Source organism: Pelodiscus sinensis, chromosome 8 (genome assembly GCF_052426305.1).
Source record: "Pelodiscus sinensis isolate ZL-2025 chromosome 8, ASM5242630v1, whole genome shotgun sequence".
NCBI lineage: Eukaryota > Metazoa > Chordata > Testudines > Trionychidae > Pelodiscus > Pelodiscus sinensis.
Genome location: NC_143059.1, coordinates 5,617,511 through 5,636,215, shown reverse-complemented (window position 1 = coordinate 5,636,215; position 18,705 = coordinate 5,617,511). Strand labels below are relative to the sequence as shown.

At 66.7% G+C, this 18,705-nt stretch overlaps 1 protein-coding gene across 2 annotated transcripts; it reads right to left on the bottom strand.

Moving 5' to 3' along the window:
* Window positions 1–552: 552 nt before the first annotated feature.
* TMEM72 (transmembrane protein 72) lies at window positions 553–17,980 on the bottom strand. 2 transcript variants are annotated; one of them, XM_075934672.2, is made up of 5 exons: window positions 15,794–16,074; window positions 9,950–10,016; window positions 9,162–9,233; window positions 8,065–8,204; window positions 553–1,951 (listed from the first exon to the last, which is right to left on the bottom strand). In XM_075934672.2, exons 1-5 carry the CDS (start codon window positions 15,861–15,863, stop codon window positions 1,536–1,538), a joined length of 765 nt encoding a protein of 254 aa, XP_075790787.2. In that variant the 5' UTR covers window positions 15,864–16,074; the 3' UTR covers window positions 553–1,535. The 2 variants fall into 2 exon arrangements, with proteins under 2 accessions (XP_075790787.2, XP_075790788.1); XM_075934673.2 differs by lacking the exons at window positions 8,065–8,204; window positions 9,162–9,233; window positions 15,794–16,074 and adding an exon at window positions 17,696–17,980.
* Between the last annotated feature and the right edge of the window lie 725 nt (window positions 17,981–18,705).

Below are 18,705 nucleotides of genomic sequence, written 5' to 3'. Positions count from 1 at the left end.
GGGGTTAGCGGGGAGCCCTGGGCTGGGCTGGGGTCAGAGGGGAGCCCTGGGCTGGGCTGGGGTCAGCGGGGAGCCCTGGGCTGGTGGGGGGCTGGGGTCAGAGGGAGCCCTGGGCTGGGCTGGGGTCAGCGGGGAGCCCTGGGCTGGGCTGGTGGGACCAGGCCCCTTTGGCGAGCAGCGAGTGCCGCGGGTGCCGGGACGGTGCTGCCTGCGGATGCAGCGAAGGGGCTGTAGGGCCACGTGACTGATGGCAGATGCCAGCCCAGCCTCATCCTGGGCACTGGGGCCCGGCTCGGCCTGGCAGCATGAGGCACGGACCATGCCCAGGCCGGCCCAGCTGTTTGCCCAGCAGTGTGCGGGGGAGAGCTCAGCACACAAGCAGAATGGCCGGGCTCCTCCAGCCCCTTTGTGCCGGTCGCCAGCCTCCCAGCACATGGCATCCGCGCCCGCCCGAGGGGCAGGGCAGGGGACCCGCCCCATAGTGCCAAACCCCCAGCCTGGCGGGTTTGCGGAAGGACTCCCGGGTACCCCACGGGAACCGCACTGGGCTGCTTGGGGTGAAATGGAGGCAACGTTTATTCCCAAGGGCGGAGAGGTGAGTGTTACCAAGCCCAGACCCAGCCTGGCTCCGAGTGCCAAAACCCTCCCTGGAGCCAGGCACATGCCCACCAACGCGTCAGCCCCCCGCCCTGCGGACAGGGCCCCCTGCTCTCCCAGGCTGTACCCCATGGCCCATGGCACCAGCTGCTTTTTGCTCCTGCGTGTGTTTCCCACCCCTCGCTGGCCCGGCCCGGCGGCAGGACGGTCTGGGGCTCTTGTGTGTCCGTGTGGCCGTGGCAGGGCTGCCAGCACTTTGCTCCGTGCTGCTCACCGGTCGCCGGCCACCTTCCGCCCCCTTGTTTGGGCGCAGACTTGAAAGCAGCCCGGCTGTGCGCCTCTATAATCCCACCCCTGGTGTTCACACGGGTCATGCTCCTCGCACGTCACCGCTGGCTTCGCTCCTCGCACGTTCACCGCTGGCTTCGCTCCTCGCACGTCACCGCTGTGTTTCACTTCCAGTTCACGTTGACCGCACACAATTGCCTGGGTCATTTGCTTGTTGGGGGGGGCTCCCCCTCGGGGTGGCTGGACCCGGATCACAGCTAGAGGCGCGGATGCCCACTGCGTATCCGGGCCGGGCTCTACCCGTCACCACTTGGGGCTGGTCTCGCTCCTCCTCCCCCCGCATGCTTACCTAGATATTTACTGGGAAAATGCAGACGCGGCTTTGCCTGCCCCGACGGCCCCCGGGGGCGGCATTTGGAGCACGGGCTGATCCCGTCCTGGGAACCATAAAACCGAATAGCGACGGGGCCCCAAGGGCCGTGCCCCGGAGCTGCTCCAGCCCCGAGGGATCCCTGAATGCCATCGGGTGCCAGCCAGGGAAGCCAGGAGGGCATTGCTAGCCCTGCCCTGCGGCGGCAGCAGCAAGCGGGAGTCGTGGGCCTGGGCACGTCCGAGGGGAGCTCCGGTCTGCCACCACTCGCCGCAGACGCTCAGAACGGGCCTGTGGCACCGAGCGGCGTGACCAGGAGCGGGGAGTCCAGGGGCCCGAGGATGGGGGCCGTGTCGGACGTGGTCTCCTCAGCCTCGCTTTCCCCCTCGGCCTGGCTCTCGCTGACGGCGGGGATGATCCTCACCAGCGCCTCCTGGAAGTGCACCTGCCTGGCCAGGCCGGGCGGGGCGGGCCCCTCGCTGCCCCTCAGGGAGTTCTGCACGCGGCCCAGCAGGGAGGGGCGCTGCTGCCTGCGGCCCCTGGGGAAGGTGAAGGTCTGCTCGGCGTCGCCGCCGGGGTCCACGGCGCAGGGCTCCACGTACAGCTCCCGGGGCCCCTGCGCCGCCCCGTGTGCCGGGCTCTTGCGCCGCTTGCTCAGCAGGAAGTAGGCCAGGCCGGTCAGCACCAGCATGGAGCCTGGGGAGAGGCGGCAGGTCAGGCAGAGACGAGACTGGGCCCTGGCCCCTCCTGGCTGTTACAGCCCGGCCATGGCCCCCACCCAGCCTGGCACCCCCGGAGGTCACAGCTGTGTCCTGGCCCCCAGCCTGGCACCCCCGGAGGTCACAGCTGTGTCCTGGCCCCCAGCCTGGCACCCCCGGAGGTCACAGCTGGGTCCTGGCCCCCAGCCTGGCTCCCCCGGAGGTCACAGTTGTGTCCTGGCCCCCAGCCTGGCACCCCCGGAGGTCACAGCTGTGTCCTGCCCCCAGCCTGGCTCCCCCGGAGGTCACAGCTGTGTCCTGGCCCCCAGCCTGGCACCCCCGGAGGTCACAGCTGTGTCCTGGCCCCCAGCCTGGCTCCCCCGGAGGTCACAGCTGTGTCCTGCCCCCAGCCTGGCACCCCCGGAGGTCACAGCTGGGTCCTGGCCCCCAGCCTGGCTCCCCCGGAGGTCACAGCTGGGTCCTGGTCCCCAGCCTGGCTCCCCCGGAGGTCACAGCTGTGTCCTGGCCCCCAGCCTGGCTCCCCCGGAGGTCACAGCTGTGTCCTGGCCCCCAGCCTGGCTCCCCCGGAGGTCACAGCTGTGTCCTGGCCCCCAGCCTGGCACCCCCGGAGGTCACAGCTGTGTCCTGGCCCCCAGCCTGGCACCCCCGGAGGTCACAGCTGTGTCCTGGCCCCCAGCCTGGCTCCCCCGGAGGTCACAGCTGGGTCCTGGCCCCCAGCCTGGCTCCCCCGGAGGTCACAGCTGGGTCCTGGTCCCCAGCCTGGCACCCCCGGAGGTCACAGCTGTGTCCTGGCCCCCAGCCTGGCTCCCCCGGAGGTCACAGCTGGGTCCTGGCCCCCAGCCTGGCACCCCCGGAGGTCACAGCTGTGTCCTGGCCCCCAGCCTGGCACCCCCGGAGGTCACAGCTGTGTCCTGGCCCCCAGCCTGGCACCCCCGGAGGTCACAGCTGTGTCCTGGCCCCCAGCCTGGCACCCCCGGAGGTCACAGCTGTGTCCTGCCCCCCAGCCTGGCTCCCCCGGAGGTCACAGCTGTGTCCTGGTCCCCAGCCTGGCTCCCCCGGAGGTCACAGCTGTGTCCTGGCCCCCAGCCTGGCACCCCCGGAGGTCACAGCTGTGTCCTGGCCCCCAGCCTGGCTCCCCCGGAGGTCACAGCTGTGTCCTGCCCCCAGCCTGGCACCCCCGGAGGTCACAGCTGTGTCCTGGCCCCCAGCCTGGCTCCCCCGGAGGTCACAGCTGTGTCCTGGCCCCCAGCCTGGCACCCCCGGAGGTCACAGCTGGGTCCTGGTCCCCAGCCTGGCACCCCCGGAGGTCACAGCTGGGTCCTGGTCCCCAGCCTGGCTCCCCCGGAGGTCACAGCTGTGTCCTGGCCCCCAGCCTGGCTCCCCCGGAGGTCACAGCTGTGTCCTGGCCCCCAGCCTGGCACCCCCGGAGGTCACAGCTGTGTCCTGCCCCCAGCCTGGCACCCCCGGAGGTCACAGCTGTGTCCTGGCCCCCAGCCTGGCACCCCCGGAGGTCACAGCTGTGTCCTGGCCCCCAGCCTGGCACCCCCGGAGGTCACAGCTGGGTCCTGGCCCCCAGCCTGGCTCCCCCGGAGGTCACAGCTGTGTCCTGGCCCCCAGCCTGGCTCCCCCGGAGGTCACAGCTGTGTCCTGGCCCCCAGCCTGGCACCCCCGGAGGTCACAGCTGTGTCCTGCCCCCAGCCTGGCACCCCCGGAGGTCACAGCTGTGTCCTGCCCCCAGCCTGGCACCCCCGGAGGTCACAGCTGTGTCCTGGCCCCCAGCCTGGCTCCCCCGGAGGTCACAGCTGTGTCCTGGCCCCCAGCCTGGCTCCCCCGGAGGTCACAGCTGTGTCCTGGCCCCCAGCCTGGCTCCCCCGGAGGTCACAGCTGTGTCCTGCCCCCAGCCTGGCTCCCCCGGAGGTCACAGCTGTGTCCTGGTCCCCAGCCTGGCACCCCCGGAGGTCACAGCTGTGTCCTGCCCCCAGCCTGGCTCCCCCGGAGGTCACAGCTGTGTCCTGGTCCCCAGCCTGGCTCCCCCGGAGGTCACAGCTGTGTCCTGGTCCCCAGCCTGGCACCCCCGGAGGTCACAGCTGGGTCCTGCCCCCAGCCTGGCACCCCCGGAGGTCACAGCTGTGTCCTGGCCCCCAGCCTGGCTCCCCCGGAGGTCACAGCTGTGTCCTGGCCCCCAGCCTGGCACCCCCGGAGGTCACAGCTGTGTCCTGGCCCCCACCCAGCCTGGCACCCCCGGAGGTCACAGCTGTGTCCTGGCCCCCAGCCTGGCACCCCCGGAGGTCACAGCTGTGTCCTGGCCCCCAGCCTGGCACCCCCGGAGGTCACAGCTGTGTCCTGGCCCCCAGCCTGGCTCCCCCGGAGGTCACAGCTGTGTCCTGGTCCCCAGCCTGGCACCCCCGGAGGTCACAGCTGTGTCCTGCCCCCAGCCTGGCTCCCCCGGAGGTCACAGCTGTGTCCTGGCCCCCAGCCTGGCACCCCCGGAGGTCACAGCTGTGTCCTGGCCCCCAGCCTGGCACCCCCGGAGGTCACAGCTGTGTCCTGGCCCCCAGCCTGGCACCCCCGGAGGTCACAGCTGTGTCCTGGCCCCCAGCCTGGCTCCCCCGGAGGTCACAGCTGTGTCCTGGTCCCCAGCCTGGCACCCCCGGAGGTCACAGCTGTGTCCTGCCCCCAGCCTGGCTCCCCCGGAGGTCACAGCTGGGTCCTGCCCCCAGCCTGGCACCCCCGGAGGTCACAGCTGTGTCCTGCCCCCAGCCTGGCACCCCCGGAGGTCACAGCTGGGTCCTGGCCCCCAGCCTGGCACCCCCGGAGGTCACAGCTGTGTCCTGGCCCCCAGCCTGGCACCCCCGGAGGTCACAGCTGGGTCCTGGCCCCCAGCCTGGCTCCCCCGGAGGTCACAGCTGTGTCCTGGTCCCCAGCCTGGCACCCCCGGAGGTCACAGCTGTGTCCTGGCCCCCAGCCTGGCTCCCCCGGAGGTCACAGCTGTGTCCTGGCCCCCAGCCTGGCTCCCCCGGAGGTCACAGCTGGGTCCTGGCCCCCAGCCTGGCACCCCCGGAGGTCACAGCTGTGTCCTGGCCCCCAGCCTGGCACCCCCGGAGGTCACAGCTGGGTCCTGGCCCCCAGCCTGGCACCCCCGGAGGTCACAGCTGTGTCCTGGCCCCCAGCCTGGCTCCCCCGGAGGTCACAGCTGGGTCCTGGCCCCCAGCCTGGCTCCCCCGGAGGTCACAGCTGGGTCCTGGCCCCCAGCCTGGCTCCCCCGGAGGTCACAGCTGGGTCCTGGCCCCCAGCCTGGCACCCCCGGAGGTCACAGCTGTGTCCTGGCCCCCAGCCTGGCACCCCCGGAGGTCACAGCTGTGTCCTGGCCCCCAGCCTGGCACCCCCGGAGGTCACAGCTGGGTCCTGGCCCCCAGCCTGGCACCCCCGGAGGTCACAGCTGTGTCCTGGCCCCCAGCCTGGCACCCCCGGAGGTCACAGCTGTGTCCTGGCCCCCAGCCTGGCTCCCCCGGAGGTCACAGCTGTGTCCTGGCCCCCAGCCTGGCTCCCCCGGAGGTCACAGCTGTGTCCTGGCCCCCAGCCTGGCACCCCCGGAGGTCACAGCTGTGTCCTGGCCCCCAGCCTGGCACCCCCGGAGGTCACAGCTGGGTCCTGGCCCCTAGCCTGGCACCCCCGGAGGTCACAGCTGTGTCCTGCCCCCAGCCTGGCACCCCCGGAGGTCACAGCTGTGTCCTGCCCCCAGCCTGGCTCCCCCGGAGGTCACAGCTGTGTCCTGGTCCCCAGCCTGGCTCCCCCGGAGGTCACAGCTGTGTCCTGGTCCCCAGCCTGGCACCCCCGGAGGTCACAGCTGTGTCCTGGTCCCCAGCCTGGCACCCCCGGAGGTCACAGCTGTGTCCTGGCCCCCAGCCTGGCTCCCCCGGAGGTCACAGCTGTGTCCTGGCCCCCACCCAGCCTGGCACCCCCGGAGGTCACAGCTGTGTCCTGGCCCCCAGCCTGGCACCCCCGGAGGTCACAGCTGTGTCCTGGCCCCCAGCCTGGCTCCCCCGGAGGTCACAGCTGTGTCCTGCCCCCAGCCTGGCACCCCCGGAGGTCACAGCTGTGTCCTGGCCCCCAGCCTGGCACCCCCGGAGGTCACAGCTGTGTCCTGGCCCCCAGCCTGGCTCCCCGGAGGTCACAGCTGTGTCCTGCCCCCAGCCTGGCACCCCCGGAGGTCACAGCTGTGTCCTGGCCCCCAGCCTGGCACCCCCGGAGGTCACAGCTGTGTCCTGGCCCCCAGCCTGGCACCCCCGGAGGTCACAGCTGTGTCCTGCCCCCAGCCTGGCTCCCCCGGAGGTCACAGCTGTGTCCTGGCCCCCAGCCTGGCACCCCCGGAGGTCACAGCTGTGTCCTGCCCCCAGCCTGGCACCCCCGGAGGTCACAGCTGTGTCCTGGCCCCCAGCCTGGCACCCCCGGAGGTCACAGCTGGGTCCTGCCCCCAGCCTGGCTCCCCCGGAGGTCACAGCTGTGTCCTGGCCCCCAGCCTGGCACCCCCGGAGGTCACAGCTGTGTCCTGGTCCCCAGCCTGGCACCCCCGGAGGTCACAGCTGGGTCCTGCCCCCAGCCTGGCTCCCCCGGAGGTCACAGCTGTGTCCTGGCCCCCAGCCTGGCACCCCCGGAGGTCACAGCTGTGTCCTGCCCCCAGCCTGGCTCCCCCGGAGGTCACAGCTGTGTCCTGGCCCCCAGCCTGGCTCCCCCGGAGGTCACAGCTGTGTCCTGCCCCCAGCCTGGCACCCCCGGAGGTCACAGCTGTGTCCTGGCCCCCAGCCTGGCTCCCCCGGAGGTCACAGCTGTGTCCTGGCCCCCAGCCTGGCTCCCCCGGAGGTCACAGCTGTGTCCTGGCCCCCAGCCTGGCACCCCCGGAGGTCACAGCTGTGTCCTGGCCCCCAGCCTGGCTCCCCCGGAGGTCACAGCTGTGTCCTGGTCCCCAGCCTGGCACCCCCGGAGGTCACAGCTGTGTCCTGGTCCCCAGCCTGGCTCCCCCGGAGGTCACAGCTGTGTCCTGGTCCCCAGCCTGGCTCCCCCGGAGGTCACAGCTGGGTCCTGGCCCCCAGCCTGGCTCCCCCGGAGGTCACAGCTGTGTCCTGGCCCCCAGCCTGGCTCCCCCGGAGGTCACAGCTGTGTCCTGCCCCCAGCCTGGCACCCCCGGAGGTCACAGCTGTGTCCTGGCCCCCAGCCTGGCACCCCCGGAGGTCACAGCTGTGTCCTGGCCCCCAGCCTGGCACCCCCGGAGGTCACAGCTGTGTCCTGGCCCCCAGCCTGGCACCCCCGGAGGTCACAGCTGGGTCCTGGTCCCAGCCTGGCACCCCCGGAGGTCACAGCTGGGTCCTGGTCCCAGCCTGGCACCCCCGGAGGTCACAGCTGGGTCCTGGTCCCCAGCCTGGCACCCCCGGAGGTCACAGCTGTGTCCTGGCCCCAGCCTGGCTCCCCCGGAGGTCACAGCTGGGTCCTGGCCCCCAGCCTGGCTCCCCCGGAGGTCACAGCTGTGTCCTGGTCCCCAGCCTGGCACCCCCGGAGGTCACAGCTGTGTCCTGGCCCCCAGCCTGGCACCCCCGGAGGTCACAGCTGGGTCCTGGTCCCCAGCCTGGCACCCCCGGAGGTCACAGCTCTGTCCTGGTCCCCAGCCTGGCACCCCCGGAGGTCACAGCTGTGTCCTGCCCCCAGCCTGGCTCCCCCGGAGGTCACAGCTGGGTCCTGCCCCCAGCCTGGCTCCCCCGGAGGTCACAGCTGTGTCCTGGCCCCCAGCCTGGCACCCCCGGAGGTCACAGCTGTGTCCTGGCCCCCAGCCTGGCACCCCCGGAGGTCACAGCTGGGTCCTGGTCCCCAGCCTGGCACCCCCGGAGGTCACAGCTCTGTCCTGGTCCCCAGCCTGGCACCCCCGGAGGTCACAGCTGTGTCCTGCCCCCAGCCTGGCTCCCCCGGAGGTCACAGCTGTGTCCTGGTCCCCAGCCTGGCACCCTCAGACGTGAGAGCTGGGACAAAGGTCCCCCAGCCTGTCAGGCCCCCACTCCCTGCCCCGGCCCCTGGAGCGTGTGGTTCGGGCGCGCTGCTCACCGGGGATGGTGACGTGCCAGACCAGCACAGGGTGCAGGAAGCAGGCAACCGAGAGCAGCATGTAGCCGAGGAACTTCTGGAAGCTGGCTGGGCGCCTGACTCGTTTCCAGAGGCCGTGTGCCAGGGAGCCTGGCGGGTAGCTGGGGAGAGAGGGGCAGGCGTGGGCTTGGGGTGGGCAGAAGCCAGGGAAGAGTAAGCGGCACAGGGGTGTGGGGTGGGCAGAGTGTACATGGATGGGCATGGGTGGAGCACTGGGGGAGTGAGCAGGATGGGCATGGGCGGGGCACTGGGGGCGGGCAGGATGGGCAAGGGCGGGGCACTGGGGGAGCGGGCAGGATGGGCACGGGCGGGGCACTGGGGGTGCGGGCAGGATGGGCATGGGTGGGGCACTGGGGGTGTGGGCAGGATGGGCATGGGCGGGGCACTGGGGGCATGGCAGGGGCACGGGCGGGGCACTGGGGGTGTGGGCAGGATGGGCACGGGCGGGGCACTGGGGGTGCGGGCAGGATGGGCATGGGTGGGGCACTGGGGGTGTGGGCAGGATGGGCATGGGCGGGGCACTGGGGGCATGGCAGGGGCACGGGCGGGGCACTGGGGGTGTGGGCAGGATGGGCATGGGCGGGGCACTGGGGGGCGGGCAGGCTGGGGCACTGGGGGTGCGGGCAGGATGGGCATGGGCGGGGCACTGGGGGTGTGGGCAGGATGGGCATGGGCGGGGCACTGGGGGGCGGGCAGGCTGGGGCACTGGGGGTGCGGGCAGGATGGGCATGGGCGGGGCACTGGGGGTGTGGGCAGGATGGGCATGGGCGGGGCACTGGGGGGCGGGCAGGCTGGGGCACTGGGGGTGCGGGCAGGATGGGCATGGGCGGGGCACTGGGGGCGTGGGCGTCACACTGGGGTCGTGGGCAGGATGGGCATGGGTGGGGCACTGGGGGCGTGGGCAGGATGGGCATGGGCGGGGCACTGGGGGAGTGGCAGGGGTGTGGGCGGGGCACTGGGGGCGTGGCAGGGGCGTGGGCGGGGCACTGGGGGCAGGGCACTGGGGGCGTGGCAGGGGCGGGGGCGGGGCACTGGGGACTGGGGCAGGGAGTACTCACGTGCCACATGCACCCAGGAGCAGGCAGACAAAGAAGGAGACTTCCCAGATGGAAATTGCTGCCCCTGAGAAACTGAAGTGGGGGACCATGAGGGCCAGCTGTGGCCATAGCCAAGGGGTGGCGGGGCCAGCATGAGGTTGGGGCGCTACCAGTGCTGGCCAGTTGGGCACCAGAGCCCCAGCTCCCTCTGGCCCAGCAGTGGCACAGGGGAGGCCACGGCATGCAGTGAGCTATGGCCAGCTCTGTGGGGCAGATGGCACAGAGTGGATCCCATAATGTGAGAACTAGGGGGCACCAAATGAAATGAATAGGTAGCAGACTTAAAACAAACCAAAGGCCGTATTTCTTCACACAGCGCACAGTTAACCTGTGGAACTCCTTGCCACAAGATGTTGGGAAGGCCAGGATTTTGACAGGGTTCAAAAAAGAGCTAGATAAATTCACGGCGGTTAGGTCCATCGATGGCTATCAGCCAGGATGGGGAGGGCTGGTGTCCCTGGCCTCTGTTTGTGAGAAGCTGGGAATGGATAACAGGGGGATCATTTGATGGTTCCCTGTTCCCTTCACTCCCTCCGGGCACCTGGCATTGGCCCCTGCCGGCAGACAGGACGCTGGGCTGGATGGACTTTGGGGCTGACCCAGCCTGGCCGTTCTTATGAGCTGGCAGGGCTTCTGCCTGTGTCTCCCCATACGGGCTGGTCCCCGCGGTGACTGCTCCCCGTCGGCCGCTGCATGGGGCAGGGGGCTCACGCCCCAGGAACTGGCGTGGGAGGGGCCGCGCTACTCACAGCAGATAGACGGCCAGGCTCTGGAACTGCCCGCGCTGCAGGGTCTCCGCTCCCACTCCGACCAGCACTGCAGAGAGAAGGCAGCCCTGGGCTCACGGCAGCTTGGCGCCCAGCCTTGTGCCCGCCCAGCATCGCCCTGCCTGCCCTCCTGCTAGCCCTGGCGTGGGAGGGGTGAGGAGGGAAGGCAGGAGTGTCCAGTGCTGAGAGGGCTGGGGTCGTCCTTGGCGCTGCCAGAGACCTTTGGCCGATTACCACACCGCTCCGTGCCTCAGTTTCCCTAATGGGGGTAGTGCTGCTGCTCCCCCACTTTGCCTAGGGCATTGGGACTCCCTGGGGTTCCCAGGGCACTGGAGCCTCCCTGCTCCCCTGTGTTGGAAACACCCTGAGCTGGGGTTGTCAGTGGGGCCTGTCTTGGCCTTGGTGTCCCCCTCCCAGGGCGGGGCTGCCCCATGGCCTCGCCAGCAGCCCAGCCCCACACCACTCAGCCGATGACACTCAGGGCAGGGGGCAGGCCTGTCAGCCAAGCCTCCACACTCAGCATTCACCCCCCGGGTACCCCGCCAGGCCCTTGCCCCATAGCAGCTGCAGCCAAAGGGCTTGACAGGCCAAAGGCCCCAGACCCTGCACCTGGGCAGACCCAGTTGTGGGGTGGCAGGGCCCAGCAATCCTCCCGCAGCATTTGTGCCACCAACAGCGGCTGCCGTGGGAGGGCAGCTGGCCCTGTGCCTCCAGGGAAGCATTGGCTATTGGTGAGAGCATCAACCAGCCTGGGCATGGCAGAGGGGCCCGCCCTGGATGTGGCAATGCCTGGCCACCGTCCGCACAGCCCCCTTGGCGGCCTCCTCCGCAGCTCAACCACAGTGGCGCCGGATACGGGCGCCTGGCTCCCATCCTGGCCAGGCCTCCTGGGCACGGCCCTTCCTCGAGGGGGCGAGGACGGGCGCTGGGGGCTGCAGGCCAGGGGAGGGGCTGGCTCGCTGGCGCCCGAGGCCGGCTGGTCAGTGCCCTGTGCCGTGGCTGCACGCGGGGCGTTGCCGTCTGTTCGCCTTCCCACGGTGCTGTGCCAGGCGACCGGCCGCTGGGTCGGCCGCGGCTACCTCTGCCTGGCTTCGGCCTGCTCCCTATTGCCGGAGCCGCCCGTCTGCCGGGGCAGGGGCAGGAGGCAGGCTCAGCCGTACCGCCGCTGAGAGGAGAAGTGGCTGGGCCGCCCGGCCCGTGGTTGGACCCGCAGCCGGAGCCAATGGACGCCCCGCCAGCGCCAGTGCCCCCTGCCGATCCGGAGCGACGAGGATCGAGCGAGACGGGCCCCTGGGGGAAGCAGGAAGCGGCTCAGGGGTAGGTGACCCATTGCCGGCTGAGGAGATCGAACAAGGGCCGGGCCTTTGAACGGCCATCGGCCTGAGCCCCAGGACTCTACGGCCCGCCCGAGCGAGGGCCAGGGCAGGCGGACGACTGGCGGGAGCCCCCGCGCCGGTGGCGGGCCAACCCTGAGCAGGGCCGTAGGGAACGACTAACTGGCCTGTTCCCAGCACAGGGAGGCACCTCGGCCTCCCTCCGGAGCGGGGCCAGTGCAAGGGGGATTCGCCTTTCTGCAGGGGGTGCTCCAAGGCCCCGTGACTGGGACCCAGAACATCTTCGCCTGGGTCTGCGTCCAGCTCCCCTCCCCCCCAAGCTGCTCCTAAGCCTGGCACAGGGGCTCAGGGCTGCAGCACGGAGAGCTCTCTTCCCAGCATGGAGCTGCCAGGGACGGCGGGGGACACCCGGGCACTGAGCTGAGGAAAAAGGCCACTCGCGTCACCAGCAGGGAGCTGCCCAGGTAAGCCTGCACCCCAGTGCAGAGCCTGTGCCCCTCCTGCACCCCAAATCCCAGCCCAGAGCCTGGACTCCCTTCTGCAACCCAAATCCCAGCCCCAAGCCCCTCCCCCAGCCAGGAGCCCCCCCCCACTAATCCCCTCATCCCCAGAGCCTGCACCTCCAGCCAGATCCCTTGCACCCCAACCCTCTGTCCTAGCCCTGAGCCCCTCAACCCCAGCCCCACCCTACACCCCGACTCAGAACCCCTGCCCCCCCCCCCCCACACAGGAATTTTGTTATGGGCACTAATATGAAGCTGACGAGTCGCACGTCCCTTCCGTGTCGCACGCGCCCCCCACTTTGGTGCCCATAAGAAAATACATTCTGTTCAGGGATGGACAAAAGGAGTGGGATCGCTGCCAGCCACCCTCCATAGCATCCTCCGCACGCCTACGGTGCTTGTCCTCACTGGAACGGCCAGTCCCCAGCCTCGGCCGCCTGCCCTGGTCACCTAGGGGGGCTGCTCAGTAGCAGCGGGGGAAGCATGCCAGCCATGCCAATAGCGGCTGTAGCCATGGCGATAATGCCACTTACCAAACACCCGAAAAGCACAAAGACAGGCAGGCGGCTTAGCCGGCTGGAATGAGCTTTTTGCTCCGTGCTGTGCAGCAGGGCCCCTCGGCCAGCACGGCCAGGCGGGGGATTAAGCACGAAGGTGGATTAGGGTCTGAACGCATGGAGACCCTTCATTGGCTTGTAGGGAGGAGCAGCTCCAGTCTGCCTTGTTAACCCCTGCATGGACGGGTGGGATTGGTGTGTAATACGCAACACAACCACACCTGCGGGGAGTCCGAGCTGAGCCAATGAACTTTGTGCTAAGAGCGCAGCTAGGTTCTAGAAACAATGGCTAGAACCTAAATACTCCTGCTCCAAAATCACAGGTCCTTTCCACTCCCTCTAACAGAGAATCACTGTCAGCAGTCTAGGGTCTAGAGCACAGGTTTGGGTTCCTGTCTACAGAGAGCAGTAGTGCACACAAGCCAGTTATACCTCTAAATGGAAGAAAGGGGAGAGTGTTAATAATTAATATGAAGCAAAATGCAGGACAATGTAGCACTTTAAAAAGTGTCCTGCATTTTGCTTCAACTACCCCAGACTAACACGGCTACATTTCTATCAATAATTAATATAAATCAGAATTTAGGAATTGTAGACAACTGATGTGGGAAGCAAAAGGACACAAAAGAAATAATTGGCCAGCACAACTAAGGACAGTAAGAAAGAGGTTTTAAACTATATTAGAAACAAAAAGGATCCTGACAATGGTGTTGGCCCAATGGTAGATGTAATGGGTAGAATTATTAATAATAATGCAGAAAAAAGCAGGAATGTTAATTAATTTTCCTTTCTGTAATTTGGGAAAACAGATGATACTGTTTTCTCATATGGTAATGATAGCCCTCTGTCCAGGTCACTGGCATCTCTGGAACACATTCAACAGAAACATCTCAAGTCAGACATTTTAAATCAGCGGACGCTGAGATCATCCAAGAGTTTAAAAAGAGCTGACCAAGGATCTAAGTGGACAGTTCATTTTGTTTCACAGTACATTCTTGAAGCACCGGGGAAGTTCTGGAAGATAGAAAGAAAGGCCAAGTGACATTTTTGTAAAGGGGTAAATGGCATGCCCTGGATAAATCTAAGCCTCCCAGCCTGACAAGATAATGGAGTAGCTAATACAGCCTTCAATAAAGAATTAAAGGAGGAGGATGTAATTAAGGCGAAACAACACATAGGCTTATGGAAAATAGGCCCTGTCAAATGATAGCTTTTTTGGATGAGATTACCAAATTTGGTAAATAACGGGAATAGGGTTGACATAATAAAGAGGCAATTTCTCCTGCCTTTAATATCTGCATTTCCACATCAAAAGCTATATATGGGACACGTCCAGCCCACTTAATTAGCCTCATTAACACCAGTCCTATTGACAGGTACTTCTTCTGCTGTTGATCTCTCTCTCTCTCTCTCAGTTTCTGTTATTTCCACTCCAATTCATCTGAGGAAGTGGGTTTTGCCCACGAAAGCTCCTGATTCCACATATTTCGGTTAGTCTCCCAAGGTGGCTCAGGACTACTGGTCTGTAACTTTAAAAGCAAGGAATACGGCTACCCCTCTGAGACTTCTGCAAGGTAACTGACAGCAGGACATTTTGATTAAAAGAAGCAGACGGGTATAAGATTACAGGGCAGACGTTACATGGATTAAAAATCGGCTAACGGTTAGGTCTCAATATGTGACCTCAAGGGATGCCTTGCTTAGAGGATGAGGACCAAATATTTAATACGTTCTCTATCCAGCGGGGAACGGTGTAACTCCATCCAGTGGCTGGCAGCTGAAGCTAGACAGATTCCCGCTGGAAATGAGGCATCCGGTTTTGAACAGGGAGAGCAATTAACCACCCACTAGTGGACCCAGGGTGGCGGTGGATTCTTCAGCACTGGTAATTTTTAAATCGAGACTGGACGTTTTTCTCCGAGATCTGGCCTAGGCATTGTTTGGGGATGTTCCCTCTGGTGTTACGCAAGAGGCTGGACAGCTGGCCACCACCAACACGAGAAGGAGGTCGTGTGGACATGCAAAACCAATATGACACGGTACAACATGGGCTACTCCCTCCAGTGGCAGCGTCCGACAGTGCAGGGAGAAAGGAAACATGGAGACCCCGGCTTTTTCCAGGGCCTTTTGGGAAAGGCAGGGGGTGCCGGGCAGGCCCCGGAGCAGAGAGATGGGAACCCCCAGGGCTCTGCAGCCCAGTCCACGGCAGTTCCCACGTTTTAGGGGGCTGACGTGCAGAGGAGCCAATGTAATGCCCCACACAATGAGAGAGAAGGATCACGGCCCAGCGAGACATCTCAAAACTGCAAGCAGCCAGCGTCCTGGGGTACGACCCCTCCATGTGTTCAGCCCCAGGACTGCGCTGCCCTCTGTCTCTTGCCCCCCTGTAACCCCAGGGCTGTGCGGGGTGCCTTCCGGAGCCACTGCTGCTCCCACGGCAAATGCCGAGGGATGTGAGAAAGCAACACCCTGTTCCCACAAACTAGGATCTGCAACGAAGCAGGGTCTTCCAATGGGGCCCACGCACTAGCTCTAGTGAGATGCTGCACCGCCGCACCCTCCAGCCAAGAACTTCCGATGCACCCTGCTTTAGAGGTGGGGAAACTGAGGCACAGAGCTAGGGAAACTGAGGCACAGCACGATTAAGTGACTCGCCCAAGGCCCCAGCAAATCAGTGCCAGTGCCATGAATAGGATTTTTGGTGCCGGACCCCGGCTTGGCCCATTTGCACTAACACCCCCCCCCTCCCAACAGCCACAATGCAGCAATTTTTATCTGCAACAGCTCTTCCCCACTATTGGGGTGAGCCGGGGTGCTTTCCTGCAGATGCAGCCTTGGGGACGCCTGCTCAACTAGCCCCTCTGCAGCTCTCCCCATTGGGGGCCCCGCAGGGAGCCGTGGAAGCAGGGTGGGGGGAGCGTAGGAGCTTCGCATGGTGAGGACAGAGCGAACAGCTCCCCGAATCTGCTCTCCCGCAGCTTGGAGGAAGGCAGAGAGCAACGGGGCCTCAGCATCTCTCGCAGGGCCGGGGCTCCGCTCAGGACAGCTCGTCAGGGCCGCCTTCCCCACGGCTTTGCTCGGGATTTGGAGACTCTCTCTCAGCCCCTTCCACGGTCCCGCCACGGTGCGCTGTCCCAGCCCCTGCCCTAGGGAGCTAACTCCCCCTCTGGCCACGGGGCCCCCAGCGTCCAAGCTTGGCTGAGCCCCCCCACAGCGCTTGGGAGTCAGTCTGTGACCGCGGGCGGGGCTGTGGGGGGAAGGCCGCGCCCTTCGGCATGCAGCGACACCTCCCGCGTCGCTTCCTAGGCCCCGAGGTCCAGTATCCCCATCACGCAGACGGGGGGCACCGCCGGGGCAGGCACAGAAGCCAGGCCTCCGGACCCCCAGCTGTGTTCTCCCGCTGCCGAGCACCCCACCCCGAAGGCGGCTTACCCGCTGCCGTGGCGACGCCCAGCAGCCGGCAGGTGTACTCCAGCGCAGTCCAACACACCCCGGGCTTCATGGCTGCGGGGGGCGACCGCCTCGCGCCGCCAGCCGTCTGCCGCCCCGCTCGGCCCTCCCAAGCACCGGCCCCTCCTGGCTCAGGGGCTGGCCAGGGCACAAAGTGCCGTGCCGGGGAACCGGTCGGCGCTGCCCGTTCCAGCTCCCGGGGAGGGCTGGCGTTCTCCGGGCCGCTGCTGGCTCTCCCGCATTGTTTGGAGGGCTGCGATTAATGATTGCCCAGGGGACCGGCCGCAGCAGGGCCCACGGTGCCTTTCTCCTCCCCTGGCAGGGGCAGAGCACTCGGATTCAATGCCACCCAACGGCCTTAATGCGCCTGCCGCTCCGGCAGCTCAGCTTAGCCACGTGTGTGTGTGTTGGGGGGGGTTGGTCTCCGCTCCACAGCGGCATGTTGCTGGCAGCTCCTGAGGGACCCAGGGTGTCCTAGAGACCCAAAGCCACCTGCTCTGTGGGGACAGGCCGCTGGCCGAGGGTTTCCCTGCCGGGGGGCATCCGACACTTCTCGTGGGAGAGGCGCAGGGCCAGGCACTCAACCCTTGGCCCTGCAGAGCCGGGGAGGGAAATGGGTGCGCGTCGGGCTGGCGAGTCCACTGGATCTGGCCTCCCCCACAGACAAAGCCGGAGCCCCCAGTCCGCTCTGGGGAGCAGAGCGTTCGCCCCGTGCGCCCGCTGGCGCCTGCACAGGGCCCTGGCGTCACACGAGAGGAGGCTCCGGGGCCACGTGTCCAGTCCAGGGGCAGGTCACGGGCAGGAGCCCAAAGCTGCCCCGCTGTGCCCCGTGCTGCTCTGCCCTGGGCCCCCCATCCGTGTGCGCTGAGACCCCCCCCCGCGCCCACCCGGGCCGGCTCCCCCTTGCCTGGCGCTTGCCTGGGGCCGGCCCAGCAGCAGCAGGCGAGTCCTGTCCCCCGCCTCGGGGTGCAAGCAGGTTTGAACAGGCCGCAGAGACCCACCCTGGGGCAGGCCACGCTTTGAAGGGCACCGTCGGAGCGGGCGCAGCGAGGGGCCGGACCAGAACCAGATCTGTGGGGCTCGTGTCCTGCCCACGCGAGTGGTCGGCGCTTCAAAGGGCACTCGCGCCAACACGCCCCTGCCCCGGCGCCGGAGCCCAGCTCCCTGTGGGGGGCTGGGAGAACCCTGGGGTACACTGTGACCGCGCTGGCAGCGCCGGTGCCCCATGGGGCGCTGAGCCGGGCCAGAGCAGGCTGTAGGGTCCTGAACCGCCCCTCGGCTGCCTGCCTCGGATGGGGCCAGCCCTTGTGCCCCAGGGTGGGTCTCTGCGGCCTGTTCAAACCTGCTTGCACCTCGAGGAGGGGACAGGACTCGCGCGCTGCTGCTGGGCCGGCCCCATGCAAGCGCCAGGCAAGGTGGGCGCAGGGGCGTCTCAGCACACACGGATGGGGGCCCAGGGCAGAGCAGCGGTGGCTGGATGCAGGGGCGCTGGACACCCCATGCCCGTGAGCCCCACAGCAGAGGGGAGCCCCAGCTGGCAGCAAAGGGTGGCATGGATGGCGAGGAGGAACCGCCCTCTTTGCCACCCCCCAGGAAGATGCCCAAGGGGGGAATGTGAGCGAGCCCCTGACTCCTGCCCAGCCGGCTGCTCTGTCCCTGCAGGGTCAGGGCACCCGGGGGAGCCCTGTGCCCACGGTGCCTTGCGGGCCGGCTCCGCGGCTCCCCCCTTGCTGGTTTCGGAGGCCCCGGTTAATCATTGCAGCAGCTGCAGGGCGGCTGGGCGGAAAACACCTGTGTGCAAACGGCAAGGTGGCTCCCGCCCTCGCCAAGGTCAGGCGCTGAAGCGAATTGCCGTGTGGGGAGCCCGCCAAGGTGTCAGCTCACCTTACAGTCCAGCGGTGTCACCCGCGGCACACAGGGTGTCCCATCGCCAGGGGCAGGGGGTGAGCGGCTCGCCAGACGCCGGGGAGGGATCCCTGGATGGTTCCCTGTTCTGTTCACCCCCTCTGGTGCACCTGGCATTGGCCACTGGCGGCAGACGGGACACTGGGCCAGATGGGCCTTTGGTGGGACCCAGCCCGGCTGTTGTTACGCTGTAAGTCAGTGTGCGGAGCATGGGGTCTCCTAGCCTCAGCAGAGCACCCAGACGAGACGTTCCAGGGAGTGACTGTCATACCGGTTGGCGACCGGAAAGCTCATATCCACTGTAACCAAGCAACAGATATTAATGGAAAAGCCCTAGTGAAATACGGTCAAGGAACAGATTCGACCCGCTGAAAAGAGAGCTGCAATGACACGGAACGAAAGTCGCAACGAAACGCGCCCCGTCACCTTCCGATCGGTTCAAAACTTGCTGTGGCAAAACGTGTCCAAACTGACACGCCCCGGAAAACCTTTCAATAGCCACTTACCAGCAGGGCTCCCTGTTGGCTGTGCGCTTGTGCGGCCGCTCAGGAGAGACTCCAATGCTGCCTGGCTGATTAGCAAGGTTTTGTTTCTCCTGGTGGTGCGCATTTGCACATGCCTCAGTGCACATCGTAAATTTATTCCGCACGTGAATGGGGACAAATCTGCACATGGATGGAAGAGATTAGAGAGAGCATTGGCTGACACCCCAAGGACTGAGTAAGGCCCCAGATGAAAGCAGGACTTCCAAGTGGCATCAGCTGGAGACAGATATCCTACCGGGCCCAGTCACAGACTCCTGTCCTCAGTGAATGGAGCACCTGCCACACCCACCAGCCAGCCAGAAGCTGGGTTGTTTCAACCATCCAGCCTGAAGCTACCCACTCCCCAGTGACAGCGATGCCTGGCAGCAGCAGCGGGCTCTGATCCAGCAAGGCCAGGAGTGTCTGGGGGCATCCTCGCAAGGCTGCTCGGGGTCCAGCAGGAGG